This window comes from Lithobates pipiens, unplaced genomic scaffold, assembly GCF_037356315.1.
Source record: "Lithobates pipiens isolate NorthernLeopardFrog02 unplaced genomic scaffold, aLitPip1_a1.2 Scaffold_8, whole genome shotgun sequence".
Classification (NCBI taxonomy): Eukaryota; Metazoa; Chordata; class Amphibia; order Anura; family Ranidae; genus Lithobates; species Lithobates pipiens.
In genome coordinates this window covers 602,053,592-602,071,025 of record NW_027507903.1, presented here as the reverse complement: position 1 = coordinate 602,071,025, position 17,434 = coordinate 602,053,592, and the positions used below count along the sequence as shown (strand labels likewise).

The 17,434-nt window shown below is 48.4% G+C and overlaps 1 protein-coding gene across 1 annotated transcript in view; it reads left to right on the top strand.

The window, feature by feature from the left end:
• The window catches only part of LOC143961296 (putative N-acetyltransferase 16), a 98,375-nt gene that overhangs the window by 25,323 nt on the left and 55,618 nt on the right, over positions 1 to 17,434 (top strand). Inside the window, exon 2 of the mRNA XM_077470548.1 lies at positions 1,581 to 1,805. Within this exon, the coding sequence (XP_077326674.1) occupies positions 1,581 to 1,805 (225 nt within the window). The remainder of the gene's footprint in view (positions 1 to 1,580; positions 1,806 to 17,434) is intronic.

Genomic DNA, 17,434 nt, shown 5'->3' with positions numbered 1-17,434 from the left:
ATATTTCCATATTATATATGAATTTTCTTACATACTGTGTAAAATATATTCCCATCTTTTCATTCCCATTGTTTTTAATTGATCATATGACATCTCATTGTTTTTATTTGTTTTATTTTCCATATCCATGTCAAAGAGTAAGCTTTTATTGAAGTTTGAAAAGCGTCCTGAAACAGCCGCTGCTGTGTCTCCAGTGCGAAAGCCCCGAGGGCTTTCACACTGGAGCGGTGCGCTTGCAGGTTGTTAAAAAAAAAAAAAAAAAAAAAAAAAAAAAAAAACTCCTGCTAGCAGCATCTTTGAATCGGTGTGCCTATTGCCGGGGGTTTTAACCCTTTTTCAGCTACTAACGGGGGTTAAAACTGCCCCTGTAGTGGGCCAAATAGCGTCGCTAAAAATAGCACAGTTTTACTGCTGACACTGCTCCTGCCCCAGTGTGAAAGGGGCCTTAGATTGCCGCTGCTTTTTTTTGTTTTTATGTCTTTACTACCAGAATTGCTTCTGCTCAACATGCTGCCATTCCAGTGTTGTTTTCCAGACTATCGCATATTCCTGAGGTTATTACCCAGGACACATGGACTGTTCACCCTGGGCTAATCCATATTAAATCCCTGAACCAGCCAACATCCCCCTAGCTTCCAAATCCCACCCCCCCCCCCCCCCCACCTATGCAATATATCTTCTTTTTTTATTCTCCATGCACACTGAAGCTGATAAACTGCAGTTTATTGGAGTTTGGGCGTTTTTTTGTAAAAGCCCATAAACTCCACTCTATTTTAGCCTATGTGTCCATGCACACATGGACGTTTTTCAGCTTTAATGAGCAGTGGAGTTTATGGGCTTTTTTCTGAACGCCAGAAATTCGCGTTCAAAGTGCCGTTTTTCAGCGGCAAAAAACGACAAACGCTCATTAACGCTCATTAACGCTCGTTCATTAGTGTTCGGCATTCTGTTTTTCAATGCATTGTGGGATTTTTGGAGTGTCCTCTGTGCATTTTTATAAAAAACGCCCATTAACGCTAACGCTGTAAAACGCTCATTAACGCTAGTATAAAACGCTGTTAAAAGCAGGTTTTTCAACCAGCGTTTTCTGCCAGCAATCTGGCGTCCAGAAATAGCTTTTTTGAGCTTCAGTGTGCATGGAGCCTTAATGTTATTAACAATTGTTTGTGTGTTTTATATTAAAAATTTTGATATGCATTAGTGTCCCTGCTCAAACCGTAAAGTGCCTAGCACGACAAATATTGTTTTTTTATTTCCTACTATGTCTAGCATTTTATTATTGTTGTAGGTGCAAAAGATTATATCCTTCCCTAGGGACCAGGAAACCATGTTAATAGTCCAGTTTCCTATAAAGTTCTTCCAAATAGGGATGATTAAATCAGGATAATCACTGATACATCATTAGCTGATGCTCTTGATTATTTGCCGATAAACTTGTCTACTTTTTAGAGAATCATATAGTTTAGGAATCCAGGCAATTGTAATGTATGAATTATATGATCTTCTTCTAAATTAAAATTTCTTTACATCCAGCTGATTTTTCTTTTGATGAACATGTCTTGTTGATGTCTCTTCTTCAGGTAGGTTTTGTCTCCTTCTTCCTGGTTGATGGTGGTGAGACTGCTGTGGGGCAAGGTGTTCGTGTGGCCCCCTGGATGAGAGGACAAGGTATAGCCAATATAGCTGCAGGGTTTGTCTGGGACAAACTTCATTCTGACCACCCACAAGTGAAAAGAATCCGCCTTGTTCGTGCAGAGAACCCTCCACTAGATGTGCTGAAGAAGTACAAAGTGATCACCTCCAGGGTACTCTTTATGTTCTGATTTTCCCTGCTATTGAATAGATTGTAGTGTGTTGGCGTCTGAAGCAGTGGGTGTTCTGTGTACCTTCAACACAGTACACACCGATCGTTTTCGGCCGATTTTTCTATCTTGCTGTTGTGTAGTGGTTATTGTCTGCGTGCCCTGACCGCAGTATACACCGCTATATTCACCTCACCTATATAGCTAGTGATCTATCTTTTATAATAGAGCTTGCAGTCAGTAGTGTTAGGAGATAGTGCGTGCTCTGTACCCAGTACATACCGCTATATCCACCTACATAGCTCTTCTCTATTTGAGCCCACTTGCCATCTGCAGGAGTTATTGGAAGTTGTGTGTGCCTCCAGCACAGCACAGTATACATCTGTATATACCCCTTTATCTCTGGTGTTCTATAATAAAGGCATCTGCAGGAGTTAGTGGGTGTTGTGTGCCTCCAGCACAATATACACTACCCAACTGCTGTTTTACCCAACTCCCTTCAGGCCATTACCATGTCTGGAAGGCCAGCAAGGAGAGGCAGACAGGCGCGAGCCGATAAAAAAGGGCAAGCAGGCTCTGTGTCTAGAGACAACAGTGCTGGTCGTGGACGCGGTGCATTGTCATCAGCACGTGGCCATGGGACATGCTTGTCCTTCTCTTTGGCAGCTGGACATGTTGAACCGCAACATGCCAACGACTTGGTAGAGTGGATGACAAAGCCCTCTTCATCCTCCTCATCCTCTCTCACCCAGTCTCAGGGTAGTAGCAAAGCAGCTGCCAACGCAGCGTCTTCCCTCCTCTCAATGTCATCATCAGTGACTCCTTCCCTAGACCCACCACGTCCTCCTGAGGAGTATCCTGAACTCTTTGAGCACAGTGTTGGGTACATGCTCCAGGAGGATGCCCAGTGTTTTGTGGGCTCTGATGATGACACTCAGCTAGAGGAAGGCAGTAGCGTGAGCGCAGACAGAGGTGATGCTCAAGAAGGACAGCAATCTGGCAGTCATGTTCCACAAGCTGCAGCATACTGCCAGGTTTGCTACAGCGATGAAGAGGTAGGGGATGATGAGTAGTGATGGACGAACTTCCGACGGGACGTTTCGCGAACGCGAAATGCGAACGGACCCAAACGTTCGCGAAACCGAACGTTCGCCGCGGGCCCCATTGACTTCAATGGGAGGCGAACTTTGCAAACCTTCATGTCGAATTTGCGGCCACGTGGTAATTATTAGGGGGTAAAACGTAGTCCCACCATCTGGACAATGACATAATACATGTATGAGGTGAATTTGGGATCGATAACTACAAGCATTTTTATTTTATTTGGGAAATTGTTCTAACAATTCAGGACTATGGAGCTAATGAAGGCAATGGAGGAGAGGGAAGGTCAGGGACCAGGGTAGGCAAAGAAGAGGGTGCAGGAGATGATCACCAGCAGCGTGACATACCGGAATGACACATGCACCGTGATAGAGGCATCTGACAGCAGCACCGTAATACAGAGCACTGACAGCAGCACCGTGACATACAGCGCTGACAGCAGCACCGTGACATACAGCGCTGACAGCAGCACCGTGACATACAGCGCTGACAGCAGCACCGTGACATACAGCGCTGACAGCAGCACCGTGACATACAGCGCTGACAGCAGCACCGTGACATACAGCGCTGACAGCAGCACCGTGACATACAGCGCTGACAGCAGCACCGTGACATACAGCGCTGACAGCAGCACCGTGACATACAGCGCTGACAGCAGCACCGTGACATACAGCGCTGACAGCAGCACCGTGACATACAGCGCTGACAGCAGCACCGTGACATACAGCACTGACAGCAGCACCGTAAGCAGCCCCAGGAGGAAGTCAGCACAGCACAGGGATGGTGTGATCCCCTCATAATAAGAACCCCCAGGAGGAAGTCAGCACAGCACAGGGATAGTGTGATCCCTTCATAATAAGAACCCCCAGGAGGAAGTCAGCACAGCACAGGGATATCATAAGCAGCCCCAGTAGAAATATGACACCGCTCAACCTCTTCAAAGAGGAGGGTAGGGGCATATAGTACGGTGTGCTTTTTTGGGTCAAGGAAGTGAGCCAAATGAATTAAGAAGGTCTGTGTGCTTGATTAAAAAAATAGTTTATAGACATATACATGGTCTACTGGTCACATGTGTTGAATTCCTCCGAGATCCATGCCTCATTCATTTTTAGAAATGTGAGGTAGTTAACACTGTGGTGAGCTAGGTCACAATCCCCCCTGCTGCGCTGAACGTCCTTTCGGACAGGACACTGGATGAGGGGCAAGCCAACAGTTCGATTGCAAATTGGGCAAGCTCTGGCCAGAGGTCAAGCCTGCCCACCCAGTAGTCTAGGGGTTCATCACTCCTCAGAGCGTCCACATCGGCCGTTAACCCAATGTAGTCGGACACCTGACGGTCTAGGCGTTCCCTGATGCTGGATCCGGATGACACCTGTCGATGGGTCGGCTGAAAGAATGACCTCATATCCGAAGTCACCAACACATCTTCAAACCGGCCTCTTCTTGCAGGCGCTGTTGGATTGGTACCCGCAAATCCTTCTCTGGGAGTGGGAATTGCTCCTCTGCCAGCGCACGCAAAAGCAGAATGCAGCATTTCTCGAAGCAAGGCCTGGAAGTGCTGCATTCTGACAGCCCTCTGCGACGGCGGTAACATTTCCGCCATTTTGTGTTTGTACCGGGGGTCTAAGTACGTTGCCACCCAGTACTGGTCCTTGACCCTCATGCTTTTTATACGGGGGTCCCTATTAAAACACTGGAGCATGAAGGCCCCCATTTGCACTAAAGTGGAAGCGGTGTGGTGGCCTGGCTCCTGCTCATCATCCAGGATAATGTCGTCCTCTTCATTCTCCTCTCCCCATCCTCGCACAACAGGGATCCCAGAAAGGTTTAAAGCATGCTCTTCTTGCTCCTGCTCATCCGCCCCGGCACCATCCTCCTCTGACTCCTCATCAGACTCCTGTTGTTGACTTGTCTCAGATAGAGTAGCCCCCCCTGGGAATTCATCCAGCATTGCGACTTCCTCATCTTCCCGCTCCTGCTCCTCCACAGCCTGATCAATGACACGACGCAATGCACGCTCCAGAAAGAAGGCATAAGGTACCATGTCACTGATGGCGCCATGGCTGCGACTGACCAGTTTGGTGATCTCCTCAAATGGCCGCAGAAGTCTGCATGTGTCGCGCATGAGCAGCCACTGGCGCGGTGAAAAAAAACCCAGCTCCCCAGAACCGTTTCTTTCGCAGAGTTCATACAGGTAGACGTTAACTGCACGTTTCTGCTGGAGCAGCCTATCAAGCATATAGAAGGTTGAGTTCCATCGCGTCGGGCAATCGCAAATAAGACGTCTGACCGGCAGATGGTGTCGCCGCTGAATGTCAGCAAGGCGAGCCATGGCCGTGTAAGATCTTCTGAAATGGGCCGAGATTTTCCTTGCCTGCCGCAAGATGTCCTGGACCCCAGGGTATTTGACAAGGAATCGCTGCACGACCAAGTTTAAGACGTGTGCCATGCACGGCACGTGCGTGATTTTGCCCTGTTTCAATGCGCTAAGCAGATTGGCACCGTTGTCACACACCACTTTACCAACTGTCAAATTGAGCGGTGTTAGCCACTCATCTGCCTGTGAACGCAAAGCTGAAAGGAGTGCCGGGCCAGTGTGGCTCTTTGCTTCCAGGCACAACAGACGCAGCACGGCATGGCAACGTCTCACCTGGCATGTGGAATAGGTTCTGGGGAGCTTGGGCGGTGCAGTGGAAGAGACGCTAGCAGCGGAAAAGGAGGAGGCAGCTGAGGAGGAGAGGGAGGAGGATGGAGTAGGAGGAGGAGAAGAAGAGTCAGGCCTGCATGCAATCCGTGGCGGTAAAACCAAATCTACACGGGTGCCACGGGTTACATGCTTGACGGCCGTCAGAAGGTTCACCCAGTGGGCAGTAAAACTGATATACCTTCCCTGCCCGTGTTTGCTAGACCACGTGTCTGTGGTCAGATGTATCTTGGCACCGACACTGTGTGCCAGAGATACATTCACTTGCCGCTGAACATGGCCATATAGCTCTGGGATGCCCTTCTCTGAGAAATACTTCCTTCCTGGGACCTTCCATTGTGGTGTTCCAATGGCCACAAATTTGCGAAAGGCCTCCGAGTCCACCAGTTTATATGGCAGTAGTTGGCGGGCTATGAGTTCTGACAAGCCAGCCGCCAACCGTTGGGCAAGAGGGTTATCCGGCATCATCATTTTTTTACGCTCAAACATTAGGCCCACGGAAGCCTGCCTTTTTGCAGAAAAATGTGAGCTTGGCGTGATGGAAGGTGGAGTGGAGGACAATTGTGAGGAGAGAGGAGAAGGAGAAGTAGAAGACGAGGCTGGACGGTGAGAGCCTGCAGTGTGGCTTTGTGTGTTCCGTTGCTCCCACTGGGCTCGGTGATGGCTGCTCATGTGCCTTCTTAAGGCGGTCGTCCCTAGGTGAGTATTGGGCTTACCGCGACTAACGCGTTGACTGCAAAGATTGCAGATGGCAACGCTATTGTCAGCAGCGGACACGTTAAAAAAAGCCCACACTGCGGAGCCATGTGCCGGTGTCCTGGGAGCGCCAGATGTGACCGTACATGGTCGATGACTCGCTCCTGATACATTTGCAGTCTGCTTTGTCCCTGCTGTGCAATGTAAGTCATTGCTGCTTCTCCTCCCTATCTGCTGGTCCATATCTCCCTCTGAACTCCCCTCCTCTTCCTCTCTTGTGGGCACCCACGTGACATCACTAGACACGTCATCATCAACGTCACCTTCCCCACCGCTATAAGTAGAGATCTCGGAGTAGGCAGCAACACCGGGGACCAACCTCCTCCTTGGGCTGATCTGGGTACTGGCGTCAGACTGCTGAGTAGCGCTTGTTGCTACCTCCTCTTCCTGATCCAATACCAAGAGTGGCTGCGCATCAGAAATGTCCTCTTGATATGGATCGGAAAATAATTCCAGTGACTCAAGCGGAAGGTATGTGGTGGTGGTGGTGGTGGTCGTGTTGTTGGTGGTAGTGTCTTTGGGGGTGCACATAGCAGAGAGTGAAGAAGAGGGTGCAGATCGAGAGGATGAGGAGGGTGCAGAAGAGTAAGGCTGAGCGAGCCACTCAACCAAGTCTGGTGCATCCTTTAAAGTAATTGAACGCACCTTCTGCAACTTCCCACTTTGGCTCAAGCCTGTTGCTCCTGCCCTACCCCTACCACCCCTGCGGAAGGGCCTGCCTCTTCCTCTGCCTGTCATTTTTTAAATGACCCTGTGACAAAACTCTTAGTCCCTATACCGCTGAAGGACTGCTGCAGTATAGGTGAGCGGTCAGCAGTGGTGCACGTCAACCCTATCTATTGTGGACCTATAGCGGTCCTTACAGAACAGCAGACTGTACCGCACTCAAGCCTATGTACCGTAGCACCCTATACCAAGTTACCAGTCCTTATAAGAACTTTTGTGGACCAAGCAGGTTGTGTATTAGTGTTTAGCAGACTGTACGTCAGTCCCTATACCGCTGAAGGACTGCTGCAGTATAGGGCAGCGGTCAGCAGTGGTGCACGTCAACCCTATCTATTGTGGACCGATAGCGGTCCTTACAGAACAGCAGACTGTACCGCACTCAAGCCTATGTACCGTAGCACCCTATACCAAGTTACCAGTCCTTATAAGAACTTTTGTGGAACAAGCAGGTTGTGTGTTAGTGATTAGCAGACTGTACGTCAGTCCCTATACCGCTGAAGGACTGCTGCAGTATAGGGCAGCGGTCAGCAGTGGTGCACGTCAACCCTATCTATTGTGGACCGATAGCGGTCCTTACAGAACAGCAGACTGTACCGCACTCAAGCCTATGTACCGTAGCACCCTATACCAAGTTACCAGTCCTTATAAGAACTTTTGTGGAACAAGCAGGTTGTGTGTTAGTGATTAGCAGACTGTACGTCAGTCCCTATACCGCTGAAGGACTGCTGCAGTATAGGGCAGCGGTCAGCAGTGGTGCACGTCAACCCTATCTATTGTGGACCGATAGCGGTCCTTACAGAACAGCAGACTGTACCGCACTCAAGCCTATGTACCGTAGCACCCTATACCAAGTTACCAGTCCTTATAAGAACTTTTGTGGAACAAGCAGGTTGTGTGTTAGTGATTAGCAGACTGTACGTCAGTCCCTATACCGCTGAAGGACTGCTGCAGTATAGGGCAGCGGTCAGCAGTGGTGCACGTCAACCCTATCTATTGTGGACCGATAGCGGTCCTTACAGAACAGCAGACTGTACCGCACTCAAGCCTATGTACCGTAGCACCCTATACCAAGTTACCAGTCCTTATAAGAACTTTTGTGGAACAAGCAGGTTGTGTGTTAGTGATTAGCAGACTGTACGTCAGTCCCTATACCGCTGAAGGACTGCTGCAGTATAGGTGAGCGGTCAGCAGTGGTGCACGTCAACCCTATCTATTGTGGACCGATAGCGGTCCTTACAGAACAGCAGACTGTACCGCACTCAAGCCTATGTACCGTAGCACCCTATACCAAGTTACCAGTCCTTATAAGAACTTTTGTGGACCAAGCAGGTTGTGTATTAGTGTTTAGCAGACTGTACGTCAGTCCCTATACCGCTGAAGGACTGCTGCAGTATAGGGCAGCGGTCAGCAGTGGTGCACGTCAACCCTATCTATTGTGGACCGATAGCGGTCCTTACAGAACAGCAGACTGTACCGCACTCAAGCCTATGTACCGTAGCACCCTATACCAAGTTACCAGTCCTTATAAGAACTTTTGTGGACCAAGCAGGTTGTGTATTAGTGTTTAGCAGACTGTACGTCAGTCCCTATACCGCTGAAGGACTGCTGCAGTATAGGGCAGCGGTCAGCAGTGGTGCACGTCAACCCTATCTATTGTGGACCGATAGCGGTCCTTACAGAACAGCAGACTGTACCGCACTCAAGCCTATGTACCGTAGCACCCTATACCAAGTTACCAGTCCTTATAAGAACTTTTGTGGAACAAGCAGGTTGTGTGTTAGTGATTAGCAGACTGTACGTCAGTCCCTATACCGCTGAAGGACTGCTGCAGTATAGGTGAGCGGTCAGCAGTGGTGCACGTCAACCCTATCTATTGTGGACCGATAGCGGTCCTTACAGAACAGCAGACTGTACCGCACTCAAGCCTATGTACCGTAGCACCCTATACCAAGTTACCAGTCCTTATAAGAACTTTTGTGGACCAAGCAGGTTGTGTATTAGTGTTTAGCAGACTGTACGTCAGTCCCTATACCGCTGAAGGACTGCTGCAGTATAGGGCAGCGGTCAGCAGTGGTGCACGTCAACCCTATCTATTGTGGACCGATAGCGGTCCTTACAGAACAGCAGACTGTACCGCACTCAAGCCTATGTACCGTAGCACCCTATACCAAGTTACCAGTCCTTATAAGAACTTTTGTGGACCAAGCAGGTTGTGTATTAGTGTTTAGCAGACTGTACGTCAGTCCCTATACCGCTGAAGGACTGCTGCAGTATAGGGCAGCGGTCAGCAGTGGTGCACGTCAACCCTATCTATTGTGGACCGATAGCGGTCCTTACAGAACAGCAGACTGTACCGCACTCAAGCCTATGTACCGTAGCACCCTATACCAAGTTACCAGTCCTTATAAGAACTTTTGTGGAACAAGCAGGTTGTGTGTTAGTGATTAGCAGACTGTACGTCAGTCCCTATACCGCTGAAGGACTGCTGCAGTATAGGTGAGCGGTCAGCAGTGGTGCACGTCAACCCTATCTATTGTGGACCGATAGCGGTCCTTACAGAACAGCAGACTGTACCGCACTCAAGCCTATGTACCGTAGCACCCTATACCAAGTTACCAGTCCTTATAAGAACTTTTGTGGACCAAGCAGGTTGTGTATTAGTGTTTAGCAGACTGTACGTCAGTCCCTATACCGCTGAAGGACTGCTGCAGTATAGGGCAGCGGTCAGCAGTGGTGCACGTCAACCCTATCTATTGTGGACCGATAGCGGTCCTTACAGAACAGCAGACTGTACCGCACTCAAGCCTATGTACCGTAGCACCCTATACCAAGTTACCAGTCCTTATAAGAACTTTTGTGGAACAAGCAGGTTGTGTGTTAGTGATTAGCAGACTGTACGTCAGTCCCTATACCGCTGAAGGACTGCTGCAGTATAGGGCAGCGGTCAGCAGTGGTGCACGTCAACCCTATCTATTGTGGACCGATAGCGGTCCTTACAGAACAGCAGACTGTACCGCACTCAAGCCTATGTACCGTAGCACCCTATACCAAGTTACCAGTCCTTATAAGAACTTTTGTGGAACAAGTGAGTTGTGAATGTTTAGCAGACTGCAGCAGAAGGGCAGCAGTCAAGTATAATATCCTTTCTATATTTGGAAGAAAGAATATTATACATGTACAAGCCTATTACTGTACCACTGATACCAGTCCTGAAAAGAACCTTTGTGGAACTAATAATAACAGCAAGTCTTTAAAATTACCCTCACTGCCTGACAACACTGCTTCCTTCCTGTCCCTATACAAATTGGCAAAAAAAGAGAACGATTAGTGGTTACTGGAACAGCTCTTTTGTGGACCTTGATAGTAACAGCTAATGATGATGATGATGATGATGATGATGATGAAAGACTAATCTGGCTGTCCCTGTAGCATACACCGTCCTTTCCCTTTCTCTAAACTAACAAAAGACACTCAGGCTGCTGCAAGAATCAGCAGCACAGCAAACCTATCAACACCTAACACCTATACCAGTCCTGAAAAGAACTTTTGTGTACCAAATAGCTAGTGGTTTATCTCTCCCTACTCCACACAGGAACCTGTCCCTATCGTAACAGAAGAAAGAATGTAAAATGGCCACCGGATCGGGTGTATTTATAGGTTAGGGGGAATGTACAAGTGTCCATGTGCTGTCATGTCTCAATTGGCTGTCCTGTATCACATGATAAACGTGTCACCAAAGGTTAAAGTTCTTGTATACATTAAACACGTAAGTCCGCCGCGGCGAACGACGGAAAAAGGCGTTCGAACGTGCGGACCGCGAATGTCGGAAATTCGCCGCGAAACGACCGCCGGGCGAAACGTTCGTCCATCACTAATGATGAGGGCACTGACTCCACGTGGGTGCCTGGAAGGAGGGAGGAGGAGGAAGAGGAGGAGGAGGAGGCACATGTCCAACGAGGCAGGATGCCCTCCGGGGGCCAGCTTAGGGGCAGCACACCAACTGAATCACACTGCAGAGCTCTGCCTGTGCAGAGCGCTGCCTCTGCGCGTTATTCTAAAAGTTCTTTGGTGTGGGCCTTTTTTGAGACGAGTGCATCAGATCGCACCGCTGCTATTTGCAACATATGTCTCAAGCGTATCTCACGTGGCCAAAACATCAGCCGCTTGGGCACCACATGCTTGACCAGACATATGTTGACCTGCCATGCAGCTCGTTGGCAAGCGTACCTCAAAGACCCACACCAAAGAACAAAGCGGACCTCTCCTTGCTCCTCATCAGCTGGCATCTCCAACCCCACTAGACCTTCAGTCCTCTCTGAAACCTGCTCTGAGAGGAATGAAGGTGTAGAATTAGGTGTGTCACAGCCAAGTGCTTCCGGGAACTCTGCTAGCGGTACACCCACGTCCGATTATAGCAGGCAAATGTCCCTGCCCCAGCTGCTGGACCGGCGGAAGAAGTTCACTCCCAGCCATCCACATGCCCAGCGGTTGAATGCTAGCTTGGCTAAATTGCTAGCACTTCAACTGCTGCCTTTTCAGTTGGTAGACTCTGCCCCCTTCCGTGAGTTTGTACAATGTGCGGTTCCTCAGTGGCAGGTCCCCAAATGCCACTTTTTCTCACGGAAGGCGATTCCGGCTCTCTACCGGCATGTGGAAGGCAATGTCCTTGCCTCGCTGGACAGGGCGGTCAGCGGTAAGGTGCATATTACCGCTGACTCATGGTCCAGCAGGCATGGACAGGGACGTTACCTGTCTTTCACGGCCCATTGGGTCACTCTTCTGGCAGCTGGGAAGGATGCAGGACAAGGTGCAGTAGTGTTGGAGGTTGTTCCGCCACCACGCCTCCAAAATGCTACTATTGGTTGTGACACACCTCTCTCCTCCACCCCCTCCTCTTCTTCTTCCTCCATGGCCTCTTCCAGTGCTCTGTCCTCAGAATCAGCGGTGCTCCATAGGCGTTCCAGGGGCTATGCAAGTACGCAGGCAAAACGATGCCATGCCGTGCTTGCGCTGGTTTGTTTGGGGGACAGCAGCCACACTGGGGCGGATGTTTTGTCAGCTCTGCAGGGGCAGGCCGAGAGGTGGTTGACGCCACGCCAGCTTAAGCCAGGAATGGTGGTTTGCGACAATGGCACCAACCTCCTCTCCGCCCTCCGACAGGGACAACTGACCCATGTGCCCTGTGTAGCTCACGTCCTTAACCTGGTGGTGCAGCGGTTCTTGGGCAGGTACCCCGGCTTACAGGATGTCCTGAAGCAGGCCAGGAAAGTCTGTGTGCATTTCCGCCGATCATTTAATGCCTGTGCTCGGCTGGCTGAGCTCCAAAAGGAGTTGAACCTGCCCAAGAACCGCCTTATATGTGACATGCCCACCAGATGGAACTCAACATTGGCCATGCTGCAGCGGCTGCACACGCAGCAGAGGGCCATCAATGAGTACCTGTGTGGCTACGGCACCAGGACGGGGTCAGGGGAGCTTGGTTTTTTCATACCACGCCAGTGGGGCATGATCAGGGATGCATGCACTGTCCTGTCACCGTTTGAGGAGGCCACAAGGATGGTGAGCAGTGACAGTGCATGCATCAGTGACACTGTACCTCTTGTCCACCTCTTGGAGCATACGCTGCGTGGAATAATGGACAGGGCACTTGAGGCAGAACAGAGGCAGGAAGAGGAGGACTTCCTTGCCTCTCAAGGCCCCCTTTATCCAGACAGTGTTCCTGCTGTGCCACCCATCACACAGGAAGAGGAGGAGGAGGATGATTGTGTCAGCATGGAGGTGGAGGCTGGCACTCAGCATCAGCATCAGCAGCAGCAGTCCTGTAGGGATGATTTACAGTCCCAAGAAACACGTGGACTTGTACGTGGCTGGGCGGAGGTAGCTGCGGATCATGTTGTCCTTAGTGACCCAGAGGACTCCGGACCGAATGCCTCAGCTAACCTACGCTGCATGGCCTCCCTGATCCTGCAAAGCCTGCGGAAGGATCCTCGTATTCTTCGGATCAAGGAGAGGGACCATTACTGGCTGGCCACTCTCCTTGATCCACGGTACAAGGGTAAGGTTGCCGACCTTATCTTGCCATCTCAGAGGGAGCAGAGGATGAGACATCTCCGGGAGGCCTTGCTGAAAGGTCTGTGCAACGTGTTCCCAGAGACTGGGAGGTTACAAACTCCTGGTCCTGGACAACGTGTTGCTGAGGCATCGGTCAGAAGGAGCGGTGGAGAAGGTGGCCGTCTGACTGATGCTTTCAGACAATTTTTTAGTCCGCAGTCCCAAGGTATGATCGGTTCCAGCACCCATCGCCAGCGTCTGATTTACATGGTGCAGGAATACCTAGGGGCAAGGTCAGACTTGGACACCTTTCCCACCGAAAATCCTCTGGCTTACTGGGTCTTGAGGATGGATCACTGGCCAGAGCTTGCACGGTATGCAATTGAGCTACTGGCCTGTCCTGCATCCAGCGTTCTTTCGGAACGCACCTTCAGTGCTGCTGGTGGCTTTGTTACCGATCACAGGGTGTGCCTGTCCACCGAATCAGTTGATCGACTGACCTTCATCAAGATGAATCAGTCTTGGATCACCCACAGCTACCAAGCACCTGAAGCTGATGTAACCGAATAATTTTTTTTGAAATACCACATCCCTTCAAGACTGCCTATGCTGATGCTGAGTGACTGTCCTGTTATGTTGATTGTCTATCCTCTTCCTCCTCCGCTGATATGTTGGAAGAACATTTCTGGTTCTGGTTGATGCCATCAGCCCAATTTTTCTGCCCCTGTTTAACAGGGGCGTTTAAGTACAATTTTTGATGCAATGCTTTGCAGCAGGGCTAATTCCTGCAATAAAACTAGAGTATATGGCAGAGGTTGCAGTGTGGTGGCACCAGCACCAGTGCCTAAGGCCAAATTTTTCTGCCCCTGTTTAACAGGGACATGTAATTGCAATTCTTGATATAATATTTCACAGGAGGGCCCCTTCCTGTGCCGACCCAGAGTAACGGTGAGGACTTATAGTGTTGTGGCACCAGCACCACAACCACCAAAGGTCAATTTTTCTACCACTGTTCAACAATGGCATGTAATTACAATTCTTGATATAATCGTTCACAGCAGGGCGCTCCAGCGCCCACCAAGAGTGACTTTGAGGGCTTACAATGTTGTGGCAAAACCAACACCTTGTTCCGCCATTTCTGCAGAGCATATAGGGCAGGCCCCTACTTTCAAACATCCAATTTACAAACATCTCCTACTTGCAAACGGAAGGAGACAACAGCAAGTGAGATGAAAAAAGATGGACGACAAAACAAATTATACAGGGGTGATAACCCTTCCCTATGTTTTCCAAAAAGCTTAAAAATAGTTTTTTTGACTGAAGCTACACTTTAAAAATGTACCAGTTGAAAATTACAAACAGATTCAACTTAACACAACAAACCTACACAGTCCCTGTCTTGTTTGCACCGCCTGTATACTGCTGTTCTGAGTATATAGGGCCTGGGGGCCACACGCATTTCCTTTTTTTAATATGGGTACGGGGTTCCCCTTAATATGCGTACAAGACCCAAATAGGCTGGTAATGGGCAGGGAGGGCTACCCATGCCATTTTTCTCAATGATTTTTAACCATATTGCAGGAACCAGATATAACATTAAAAACGCAAGCAGTTTTAAATGGTGTTATTTCCGTTTAATGTCATTTTGTGCAGGGACTGTTCTAAACACGGGAAACACGTGGCACTTCACAGGCATACTACAGACACCCCCCAGGCACCATATTTAAAGGAATATTTCACTATTTTTTTTCACTTTAATCGTCATTAAAATCAGTGCTCCCGCCAAAACGGCCATTTTTAAAAACATTTTAGGCATTGACCCATGTCCCCTGGGGCAGGAGCCAGCTCCCCAAACCCTTTTTAGGACAGTATCTTGCATATTAGCCGTTAAAATTAGCACTTTTCATTTCAAACGTTCGAGTCCCATAGACTTCAATGGGGTTTTAATGTTCGTTCGAATTTGGGGTCCGTTCGAAAGTTCTGGTGCGAACCGAACCGGGGGGTGTTCGGCTCATCCCTACTTAAGTGTGTACCTAGATGAACGCTTACAGGAAAATCCTTTTGTCGCTAGGTTCTGTAAGGCAGTTGCTAGACGTAAGCCGGTCAGAGTCAGCAAAGTCCCATCCTGGGATTTAGCAGTTGTACTAAAAGCTTTCTTGGGGTCACCCTTTGAGCCTATCTCAGAGGCCTCCCTAAGGCTTATTACATTTAAGACAGTACTCCTGGTGGCAATCACTTCAGCCCGTAGGGTCAGTGAAATCCAAGCCCTTTCCATCAGGGAACCATTTCTACAGATCCTAGAAGACAGAGTCATTCTAAAGACAGACCCTGGGTTCTTACCAAAGGTAGCATCTAGCTTCCATAGGTCCCAAGATATTGTCCTCCCCTCATTTTGTCAAAATGCAGCAAATGAGAAAGAAGAACATTTTCATTTATTGGACGTGAGGAGGTGTATTCTAGAATACCTAAAAGTAACAAATCCTTTCAGAATCTGACTCCCTTTTTGTCCTTTTTTTTTCAGGGCAGCGTAGGGGGAAAAAAGTTTCAAAAGTAACCATAGCTAGATGGATTAGACTAGCTATAGCAGAGGGGTATAAGGCCTTGAATAAAGATCCTCCTGAGGGTGTGAAAGCTCACTCCACAAGAGCGTTGTCTGCATCCTGGGCAGAAAGAGCTGGTGCCACCCTGGAGCAGGTATGTAAAGCAGCCACATGGTCAAGCTTTTCCACCTTTACAAGGCATTACCGACTGGACCTAATGTCTAGTCAGGATCAGGCCTTTGGGAGGAAAGTCCTCCAGGCCGTGGTCCCCCCCCTAATCTGGTAAGTACTTGGGGATCCTCTCAAGGGCTGTCCTGGAAGAACACTTGGGAAAACTGGAGTTAGTACTTGCCGGTAACTCCTTTTCCGGTGGTCTTCCAGGACAGCACGATCCCACCCTTTATTTGATTATAGTGATGTACTAATGTTATTACCTGTTATGGTTTATATGTTTTGCAGTTCCATCCTTCGGTTCTTGGTGAATGACTGACCAGGGACCTGAGGGACCGCCTTTTTGAACTGTGGCAATGTGTTTCCCGTGTCGATGGGAGGAGCTCCATCTCTCAAAGGCTGTCCTGGAAGACCACCGGAAAAGGAGTTACCGGTAAGTACTAACTCCAGTTTTGTTGTCCAACAATATGCAAGAAAATGCCAACTTTGATCTTTAGCTATCATCATTTTCCATTGAAGATTTAAATTTGAGTAACGACCATTGGACCTAACTGAACATCTGAGTGATGATTCAGCTTAGCGTGCCTAATAATGCGCAACCATAAGAATGAACTTTTTTTTTTTTTTTTCTTTTGTTCCCTTTTGGCCATTAAATATACCACAGAAAGCATTTTTTTCAATTTTTATTGGATTTTTCAGAAATACCGCAATATGCCCCAAGGGGAGGGCAAGAAAACAATATAACATAATGTATAAAAGTTGTAAATATGTAGTCGAAACAGACCAGCATAGGGAAATACAAAAATTATTGTTGGTGATAATAGGCATTGTTAGTGATAAGTGGTGCCCTAAGGATAGGCCATTGTGACATCACCTGATGGGTTGCTGTGGGCCATTTTAGACTGTCTCAGATATGGCTTCTTCAGTTCTCTAAACTTCAGCATACTGTTATCAGAGGTTTACCAGTGTTATGGCAGAAAACCAAGTAGTAGAGCTTTCCTATGTTATAATTTTTTATTTTTTTTGCTCTTGAATTCCTATTGAAGATACTGACTTTCTCAACCCTGATCACACCCTTCATGTATTTTAAGACTTCAGTCATGTCTCCCCCTTTCCCTTCTTTCCTCCAGACTTTACATATTAAGTCCCTGTAGTCTCTTCTGATATGTTTTATCCCCCACACCTTTCACCATTTTTGTTACCTATTTGTGGACTCCTTCTTTCTTATCAATACAATTTTTGTAAGTGAGGGCTCCAGAACTGGACACGGTATTCTAAATTAGGTCTAACTTTATAACTTTTTTGGCCAAGATTGGGGGGGAAATAGTTACAGGGTTAATCTGGTTGAAAAAAAAAACAAGCCACACATCCATTCAGTTCAGCCAATTCAACCAACATAGAAAAAAAACCCACAAATATAAAACCTCCATATACACTATCCTATACCCAGAGGATCCAATTTGCTCCAGCAGGGACACAAGGCAATTGAATATTCTCTGGATCAACTCTACCTATAAATGTTAGTATGCAGTTTATCATCTTTACATTTAAGAAAGAGTCCAGGCATTTTTTAAAACAATCTA